The sequence below is a fragment of the Mycena indigotica genome (assembly GCF_014461135.1).
Source record: "Mycena indigotica strain 171206Taipei chromosome Unknown Mind.scaff0007, whole genome shotgun sequence".
Taxonomy (NCBI): domain Eukaryota; kingdom Fungi; phylum Basidiomycota; class Agaricomycetes; order Agaricales; family Mycenaceae; genus Mycena; species Mycena indigotica.
The window spans coordinates 3,330,206-3,340,617 of record NW_023503006.1 but is presented as its reverse complement, the minus strand read 5'-3'; the positions used below and the strand labels follow the sequence as shown (position 1 = coordinate 3,340,617).

At 51.4% G+C, this 10,412-nt stretch overlaps 1 protein-coding gene across 1 annotated transcript; it reads right to left on the bottom strand.

The window, feature by feature from the left end:
- Positions 1-5,439: 5,439 nt before the first annotated feature.
- MIND_00881000 (uncharacterized protein) lies at positions 5,440-8,233 on the bottom strand (the record flags this gene model as incomplete). Its single annotated transcript, XM_037365466.1, has 3 exons — positions 5,440-5,732; positions 5,778-6,660; positions 6,707-8,233. 3 exons carry the CDS (start codon positions 8,231-8,233, stop codon positions 5,440-5,442), a joined length of 2,703 nt encoding a protein of 900 aa, XP_037218708.1.
- Between the last annotated feature and the right edge of the window lie 2,179 nt (positions 8,234-10,412).

The following is a 10,412-nucleotide window of genomic DNA, read 5'->3' as shown; positions in this document are numbered from 1 at the left end:
GCGATGGCTTTAAACGTGTGGTGTTGAAAGGGAAACCCTTAACGGGCCATAAGGGCCAATCAAGCGATCAAGCAGCTTCAGCTTCCAGAGCAAACGATTCTTGGCAGGAATTATGCCCATTGGTGATTTCAAATCTACTTCAGGACGTTAGCTTCATAGAAGAAAGGAGGGCCGAAGGCTTCTTGCCTGTTTGCTGAGGAAGAAGCTGAATGAACGGAGGCGAGAACTAGGGACGGAGACGACGACGAGATAATTCTACAGGGGTGGGACAATAGCTGAGCAGTGGACGACACTGCATAGCGGTGGCAAGAGCAGGGGGCTCCGCAGCGTACGACGCTTGACGGAGGTGGTGGAGGGTGGTGGACGAGGAAGAAGAAGGCGGGATTCGCACGTGCTCGCCCGAGATTTGATGGAATCGCACGTGCTCGCCGATCACCGTAAGTGTCGGACCCGTCCGTTGCGCGACTTCCGGCTCAAGCTTATAGCTGGACACGATATCAAAGTCAAGATAGACGGAGAGAATGCGCCCGTTGATTTCTAGCAAATATATACGCGAAAAACGCGTCCTACGATGAGCGTGATGATCTCCAGCAACGAAGCGAGGATAAATTTCGATAAAAGCTGACAAAACTAACAACAGGCAAAGGGGATGCTTAATCGCTCGATTACTACAGGTTTAAGATACAGGAGGAGAACAGGTAGTCAGTACAAAGATTCAGAACGAGAACACGCCGCTTCCAATCTTGCCAACGAATCATCCGGACTAAGTAGACGATGAATTCAACGTCAAATTTGGAAGGAACTGTACTTACAGTAAGGAGTTTCCGCTTCACATCCAGGAGCTCGTTACGGACGCGTTCTGCTCGTTGCGTCTAAGTAATGGTTAGATACACTTGATAGATGTAGGAGGTAATGCGCACCGCTTCTTCTGTTTCCCTTTTGGCACGAACGATGAGGCTTTCCCCTGATTCCCTCAAACTGGCTGACACGGCCTTTTCTTCTTTGAGTTTCTGCCTCAGATCCAAGATTATCGCATCCTTCGTTATTGCGTCGGGAATATTACATGCCGAATAAATACAAGGGAGGGCGAGACACAATGGTTGGAAAGTTGAAGCTGAGCAGTGTACGACACTGCAAAGCGGCGACCAGGGCGAAGAGGCTCCGCAGCGTACGACGCTTGACGAAGATGGTGGGCGAGGAAGAAGACGAGATTTGATGGGATCACACGTGCTCGGCGATGGTCGCCGATCACCAGACGAGTAAATATCGGACCCATTGGCGACGTGATCTTGAGCTCGATTTCGAGGCTGAACGTGATTTTAGCCGTGAGGAAGCTAAGAATATAGAGCTCCTTTTACCCTGTCCATGATAGACGCAAAAAGACGCGTCGGACAGCGCACACTGGCGAAGACTTGGATAACGAGAGAAAAAAAATAGTGAAGACAAATTTATTGTCTACGTACAAACGAAACTCATGAAATGTACTAAATGTTTCTGTGCTTGACTTAGTAGTAAAAGTAAAAGGCCGACACTCCTGGGAGGTTTTCCAAATCTTCGACCTCCTCCGACTTCGGGAAGCGTATGAAGCGAGCCAAGTCACGGTCATATGGCTTGCGCAGCGGTGAAGTGCTTCCAAGGAAGAAGTATAATGGGATCTGGGGCTTTTCGATGATGTGGGGCAAAAGCGACTCGAGCCAATCATATTCGTCACTTTGGTCGCTGAGAGTCAAATCGATGATACCACCAAGACGCTCTATCTGTGGATCACAAATTCCCTGCTCTAGGTTGCCAAGGAACTGCCATGGCAGCAGCGTCTTGCGCTGGACAGCAGACCACACGTCCTCTTCTGTTCCAACGTCGTACATTAGCATGGAAAGCATGGCTATCATTGCCAGGAGAGGCAGAAAAGCATCCCGGGCCCGCATAGCCCGGCTGACAGCGTTACTACGAGTGAGAGCATCGCGTTCCGAATAGAGGTGAGAGACGGGCATATTGAAGTCCCGACCAGGGTATATGCCTGTGGATTCACACATGCCCACCAGCACTCGGTGAATCTCGCGCAAGGAACTTTCAAGAGCGACCCACTCGTCGATGAGCTTTTGCTCGAGGCCCCAACGATCCGTTTGCAGAGGATAACCTCTCGCATCAGCGTACGCATAGGAATTGTATTGTTCGATAGGGAGACTTTCGGGAGTTACATCCAGACAAGAGAGGAGCTTGCTTTTGAAAGGATCTTCTCGAGGAAGAAACAACAAAAACGGGTGGTGGGGACTGATCCACGTAGTGCGACGAAAATCACCAGGGTTGAACTCAGGTGCTTCAGGCCCGCGAGCGTCTGCAGGACGGGGCAGGTGAAGCATGTAACGAGGGTCTCCGTGGTACACTCCAAAGATACCCTGCTCGTTACGAAAAAAACCGTCAAACAATCTATTCTAGGCAAACATCAGTTATGAAATAGAGAGAAAAGGGGGGGAAAGACGTACGTGGGGGAACGTAGGGCAGTTGTTAGCCTCGGTATTCATGGTAGCACTCTTTTATTTGATCCCAGAAATCGTGAAGCTGTAAGAACGTCGCGCGACGCGCGTATCGCTCCGGGAACTTGTAGTAGGTTGTTTCGAAGAGTCCCTACAGCGCGGCGCAAAGCGCTTATCGCTGCAGTTGCCGGATGGTGGAAGAAGAAGGAATGGATATGGTGACTAAATGTGACGACGATCAGTGACGCACGTGCCCGGACAGGACCGCCGATGGTCGCCGAGATAAGTCCAAGTAAGTATCGGACCCACCGGTGGCGCGAGTCTGGAGTCAATTTGGGGGCTGGACACAATCTGAGTTCAGTACAAGGTAGGTGTATGTCGCTCGCTTCGCTATACCCATAATAAACGCGCAGGACGCGTCGAAGGATAAGGTGGACGACCTCCAGCAGCACACCGACGAGGAGGCGATATCCACTCACGATGAGGCGACAATGAAGTTGGAGACAAATGTTTAATGGGTTTATTAGTACAGTACACTCTAAGTATTGGTACATGTACAAGCAATGAGGAGAGAGAGAGAGAGAGACAAAGACAGTTTAAGAGTGGTTCAGTTAAAGGCGGAGGTAAACGAACGCCACGCTTCGTAGAGAGCTTCGTAGAGAGCTTCGTAGAGAGTTTCGCAGGTGACAAGCAGGATGTCATGATAGTGCAGATATCCAGCAAGCGCCGCGAGCATGACGATGACCCCTTGAACCCAATTATCGGTGAACAAAAAGGCCAAAAAGCCAAAAATGGCGATGAAAATGAAGATTGCGTGCACGGGATCGAAGCCCGGTGGAACTAGATGAGAATGAGCAAGAAGTAAAGAAGGAGGCAAACACTCACAGCGGAGAGAGATGTTGCCAGGACTAATCCGCACCATCAGGGTGTCTGTGGCCTCCACCGGAAGCCGATGAGATGGTGGGAGCCCTCAGCTCACCGCGAACGACGGGCTCACCGCGAACGACGGCGTGAGACCTTTGGAGAGGACGAGAAGGAGGGGGTGAGAAACGACCCGAGAAGGTATCCGTGGTCGAGGAGATGGTTGAACTCTGCGCGAGGCTCGTATTAGCTCTGCTCGGCTGGTAGGTCCCGTCGGAGCTGTTGCTCGCAATGCTGATCGAACTGTGGAGGCCCCAAGACGGAGTCTGGTTGTTCCCCGGGCTGCTGGTCGGACTGTCGAAGTTGATCGGACTGTCGAGGTTGGTCGACTGTCGGTTGCCAGGCGGACTGTCGAAAGTTGGTCGCACTCCAATCCGAATCATCGTCGTACATTGGTGGGTTGGGATGGGGGAAAATGTTGGTGGTGGGTTGATTGGGACAGGGAAGTTGTGGGTTGGAGAACGAAGAATTTGAGACTTTAAGAAGGTTTTCTTCAAAGAGACTGGGCTCTTTGTGCACTAGTAAGCATCGGAAACGACGTCAATCCCCGAAGGCGGACAGACAAAGGGGACATGCAGGGTTGTATCCACATGTCCACAAAGGAAGAGATAGCGCCCCCGGTGCAATCGAGATCCATCATGCTGATGGCGCGACGACCAGCTGAGCAGTGTACGACACTGCAGAGCGACGGCAAGAGCATGAGAGCCTCCGCAGCGTACGACGCCCGACGGAGGTGTGGACGAGGTGTGGACGAGGACAAGACGGGCGAAGTTTGATGGGATTACACGTGCTCGGCGATGCTCGCCGATCATCGTCGAGGTAGGTGTCGGACCTATTAACGACGCGACTTGTAGCTTAATTTTGAGGCTGGATGTGATTTTAGCTAGCTGGAGGGTAGGAGAATTGAGCCCGTTGTACCTTGTTTATGGTAGACGCGAAAAACGCGTCGCAACAACAGTAATCGTGGGATCCTCACACTTGTGATAATGATGAGACAATATGACCAGTAATAGTATTGTGCAAAGGACGCACTATGTGCTAATCGACATGTAGATTACTCTGATGAGAGGAAGTCCAAATTACAAAGGCGAGCCAGGCGCCGCGCGTACCATCCTCGATGCAACGAGACCATCGCCACCGAAAAAACACCTCCGAAAAGTACTTCCCCTCCGTCAATTTTCTCCTGAAGATCCGTCATTCGTTCATATCCACGCAAGAACACTTCAGCATCCCGATTCCAAAGTTTAACCGCGTCCAATCGACTCAAAGTCTTATACTGCTGCAACCAGTTATTTTCCTCCTCCCCTTCCTCCCGCAGCTTGTGTCCGGATACAGCAGCACATAGTTCCTCGGTTTTGTCGAAAGGACGTGGTTTACTCCCGCTAAGCAATGAAGGAGCATATGGAGGTGCGGAGGTGTAAGGCCACAGGCCATCCAAGCTTAAGGTGCCCTTGAATGCCTGACGGAAGAGCGGTTCTCGTCTTGGCAGGTTAAATTCTGCATCTCTTTGAATCTCTTCCGTGAGTTGGACGCTAAGCTCGTAGCTCCCTTGCTTGCGGCCCCTCGTCTTGCCGATGCGCTTTCGGTACTTGGCCCGACTACTTTTGCCTCTGTCAAATGTGAGTATGAAATAAACAGATCGAGTAACAGCAACTCACCTGACGCTTCCTTCGTACTTCTGCTTATGAGCTCTCGCAGCTGCCTTCCTCTCCTCCTCGGTTTCGTACTTCTTTGGCCGTGGCATGTTGTGTTGCGGAGATGCGCTGGGGTACCGTAGTGCAAAGCACCTATCGGTCCAGTGTCTGGGTGTGTCGTATGTGCTGGCAAGCCGTTTGGATCCGTCGCGCAATGCGCGTATCGTTCCAAGATGAAGGACAAGAATAAGACGAATGTCGTCACTCGTCGAAAAGTCACTCGTCACACATTGCGATCACTTAGTCATTGATGATAGTTGGTCAAAAAAGCAGAAATAGTCGTTGAGCGAATGCTATATATGTACACGATAATGGTCTACATGATACTGTCCTATGTATTTGTCCGTAACTCAGAGATACCCTACAGCTGGACACGAGGCGAGAAATCTGCGACACATCTCAGAGTTGCTGGTTGCAGTTTTGCGAGCTTGAGAGTTGAACCGGATTTTGTCCTTCCATCCCGGAGTGTTCAGAATTTCAACATCCCCTTGCTGCAGTTCCGCCAGTCGTCTTTGGAACCATCTCTCGCAATTAGCACTCCAGTAACCTACATTCAGGCCCGATGAGTGAAATGCAACCAGCGATGGCCAGATCGACGCGTATTTTATCTGAGCACCCATTTCGTCGTTCCAAGCAGAGACACCTAAGGGAGATCAGCATTGATTCCTGAGAAGACACTTGTGCAAACCTGTTTCGACCTTGTAAACGCCTAAAATGAGGTCGATTTCGGAGGCAGTCAGGGCTTCGCGCCATAAAGCTCTACCCTCGCCTATGTCTGCAAGAAAAGCACCTTGATATAGTGTGGTACCGGGAGGAGAGGCATGAATATTATGCAGGTAGTCCCCTATGGTCATCCGGGCAATCCGCGACACAATTCCACCATGGAATAGAGCTGCCCAGCCACGTTGCGACTTCAAGAAGTCATCTCGTCGCTTCACGTATGCCTGGTAGTCGATTGTATTCAATCGATAACCAGGCGGTCGACGACCAAGACAGTCTTGTGTCAAGGCGGGTTTTAGAGTTTTACCGCTGTTACGAATCCAACAAGGCGAGAAATCCGCTCCAATGATCGCAAGTTCTTCAATAATCGTTTTAGTATCTTTCCAGCCCGATCGGATACATTGAAGAACTGTTGCACCGTCTTCTACCAACACCATTGGTTCCTCCTCGCTGTCGTCGTCAGGGACGAACAAAAATCTGAGTCGGCCTCTGACGACGATCTTTTTGACCGCGACGGGCCAAGCTTCGGAGTGGAGGCTGGCAGTCATGGTATTGATATCACAAAGGCCGACCGGTTGGATTGTTCTCGTTGTGTCGAAGATATCAAACATTGCTTGCAAGAGAATGGAATAATTGATGGGGATATCATTCTTCCAAGCAGTATCCCCACAGGCCCACGATGCCCATACAGCCTTCATTTGTTTGGCGTTGCGAGGCGCAACGAAACCAGTCTGGAGCCCATAACGCTTGATCGCGATGTCGTCGTTGTTGGGAAGCACATAGACGGCGACGTCGACTTGCATTTTATCATCATTGGCATAAACTTGTTCAAGTACCTCAACAGCAGATTGCTTTGAAGCATTGCAGATTTTCTCGGAGCCTGGAACATCGGGGGACCTCGGGTACGACGCTGTCGACATGGGGGATGGCCGGGTATTCATGGTCGAACTCGTCGTTCATGTCAAAACCGTCATCGGGCACCTCCGCCTCCGGGTCTAGCTCTTCCGCAAGGTCCCATTCGTTACTAAAGCCATCGTATATCCGTTGTGTTGGTGCAAACTCGTCCCAACGGTCCCGGGCATCTTTTTGCCCGTAATGTCTACGCAAGATGAAAGAATCACCTCCAATCCCACTTGTCTCCCAAATGTAGACCTTAGTGCCATGTTTGCCGTGGATGGATGGCGGCTCCCCTGTTTTCGCGATCTCTTCAAGCTTTAAGCGAGTCTTCCGCTTACTCTCCGATTCCCTTGCGAGCCGCTTCTCGTTGTTCTTTTTGCGGCGCGCCATGAACTCGTGAATTTTCTCGCCCGGAAGTTGGCCACTGTGAGGTTCCACAGGTGGGTAAACAATGGTTGCGGCACCAACACTGTCAGCATGTTCGTTACGGTCGTCTGTTGTCCCAGGATCAGGGGATTCGTCTAGATACGGTCGATAGCAAGATTTGGGCGGGCGACGCTCGAACAAAGGCGGTCGAGGGTCCCGCAAGGTCGGCAACGTGCGAGGTTGGAGTTCTTGGTTGCGGGGAACAGTTCGGCCTGATGTCCACACGGGAGTTTTTGTAGACCATGGGCTGAACGCCGAAGACCCTGGAAGGTTCTCCAAGTACTCGATTTCTTCGTAGTTTGGTATGAGTCCTAGCTCTTTCAAGGGATCGGGAATTGGCTCGTTCGGTGGGAAAGTCTTTCCGAAAAAGAAGTATAGTGGAACCCTATGATTCTTTAATATGTGCGGCAACAGCCAGCGGATGTGTCGAGGGACGTAATGGTTGGGATATGTCTTGCTGGCAGTCAAATCGATGATGCCGCCCAGACGCTCGACTTGTGGATTACAGAGTTCCCGTTCTAAGTCGTCGAAGAACTGCCATGGCACCTGCGTCTTGCGCTGGAGAGCAAATCTCCAGTCTCCCGTTTCTTTGTCGTCCATTAAAACGTAGAGCATGGCTATCATTGCCACAAGAGGAAGAAAAGTATCCCGAGCCCGCATTGCCTGTCTGACGGCGTCGTTCCGGGTCAGAGCACTGCGTAACGTATAGTATTGGGTTACAGGCAAATTGAAACCCCAAACGCCAGGGTGTACAATCCCCTCAGGATCATACATGAGCACCAGGGCTTTATAGATCTTGTGCAAGGAACCTTCGAGAGCAACCCATTGGTCGATGAGCTTTTGCTCAAGGCCCCAGCGGTCTTTGGGAAGGGGATTTTCGGGCAAAGTGAGGTACCCATACGGAACATGGTTCTCGATGGAAAGGGTTCTGGGCGTGACATTGAGACAAGAGAGAAGCTTGGTTTTGAAAGGATCATCTCGCGGGAGAAACAACAAGAACGGGTGGTGGGGACTGATCCATGTAGGACGACGGAAATCACCCTGGTTGAAGCGAGGCGCTCGGGGCCCGGGGGCGTCTTCAGGACGGGGCAGGTCAAGCATGTAACGAGGGTCTCCGTAGTGCACTCCGAAGATACCCTGCTTGTTACGAAAAAAACCGTCGAAAAACCATTGATTCTGGAAAAACATCGATTATTGAGCAGAAAGAGAAGGGAAAATTCAGAACAACGTACATGGGGGAACGTTGGACAGCTCTGAGCCTCGGAAGACATGCTGGGATCCTTCTATTTTCGTCCTTGTCGAAACTGAAGCAATGAGAACGTGGCGCAACGCGCGTATCGTTCAGTCGGTTGGTGGTCGAGTACAGTGTTGCGCAACGCGCTTATCACTGCAGTTCCTCGGTTGTTGGGGATACTTGTTTATCGTCGTTGGAAGTTTAGAGAAGAAGCGAAATGGTGACTGCGTGTGACCACACGTGCTTTTGACTCGACGATCATCGCAACCCGAGTTCTTTAGGGCCGGCCCAATTTTTGCCTTGAAGATTTTTAGCCGACGCTTACTCGTCCTGTGATCGGCGACCATCGCCGAGCACGTGTGATACCATCAAATCTGCGTTGTTCCTCCTCCACCACCACCTCCGTCTGGCGTCGTACGCTGCGGAGGCCTTCTGGTCTTGTCACCGCTGTGCGGCGTCGTACGCCCTTCAGCTCTACCGCTTCCGATATTCCCCGATGTTTATCTTCCCCTGCTTATCCTCGCATCCACGAGGTTGCGACAACCGAGACTGATCCCTTTGTTTTCAAACCCCGGTCTCGTCTCTCATGACCGACGTCATCTAGGTGCCTGCCAACGCGTCGTCTTGAGTTCTTTGTGGCCACAAAGCTCGAACCCTTTGTCACCCGCCTTATATCGAGCATTCTCTTACCTTCGTCAACCACTGCAACTCATGTCTTCCCCTCTCACCAAAGCCGCCTCCTGCCCTGCCAGCTTCTCATTTGGCACGACCGACGTGGACGAACCTGATTTTTCGCCCCGTCCCACTAAGGCCGTCTCCCGCCCACCCTCTTTCTCATTTGGCACGACCAACGTGGACGAAACGGAGTCGGAGCCCCAAATTCCATCCCGTATCGCCAAAGCCGCCTCATGCCCTCCCAACTTCTCATTTGGCTCGACCAAAGTGGAAGAACCGGGAGTCCGAGCTCCAAATTCCATCTCGCATTGTCAAATCTGCTTCCTGCCCTCCCAACTTCTCATTCGGCTCGACCAACGTGGACGAACCGGAGTTCGACAAAGCCGCCTCCTCCAACTTCTCATTTGGTGCAGTCGATTTGGGTGAATCTCAACCAATGCGCCAGCACGCGTACGACCTGCAGCCAACGAAGCAGCTCGATTCCCTCACCGCGTTCAGTGTATCGAGCTCCGAACTTTCCCAGTCCGTCTCCGTCGTTGCGAGCGAGGTGGACGACGAGCTCTTCCAAGCGGAGAGTTTTAACGTGACAATTGGAGGCAAGTCCGCCGTTCTCTACTCTCATTATTTGTCTGACAGACGTTCAGAAAACGACAACTCAAACTTGGGCAATTATCAGTACATCAAATTGGCCTTCGCCGTCTGCTTGATCACCATCGTCATCGCTCTTCGTATCGAGCACTTGAAGTACTACTCTATTTAGATCTCTCGTAGTCTTCGTTCTTTTCAATTCAATGCAAATTTCTCTACAAAAACATTGCGAAGAATGGCAACTCATACTTAATGAGTGCCTTATCGTCGGACGCCGGTGCGCTTCAACCGCGCCATTACTCGCGTAAATATCTTAGAGGAGATAACGGGCACATTTCCCCCATCTATTGACCTCTTCAAAACGCGTCTAGACACAGGTTTAAGCCGAACATCGCGCTGTGAATGGATCCGACGCTTACTTCAACGGACCGACGATGCTCCGTCCGAGCACGTGCGACCCGTCAAGTCGTGCCTTTTTCTTCTTTCTCCACCTCCGTCAAGCGTCGTACGCGGCGGAGGCTGTCTGATCTGGTCGCAGTTGTTCAACGTCGTACATGGAACAGCTTTGTATCCCTTTTGCGGCCTTGGGCCTTTCAAGGCATTCTACAAACATGCTCCATTTCGCAAAGGCGCTTGAATAAAGCAAGCTGCACCTTTCTTCGCCCCGCTTCTTTGACATGCGCGCCATATAAGTATTCCGCCTGGCCCTTTCCCCTCTCACAACACTCCACTTAACAACCCCGATGACTTCCTCCATGGCGACAACTGACAAATTCCAACCGA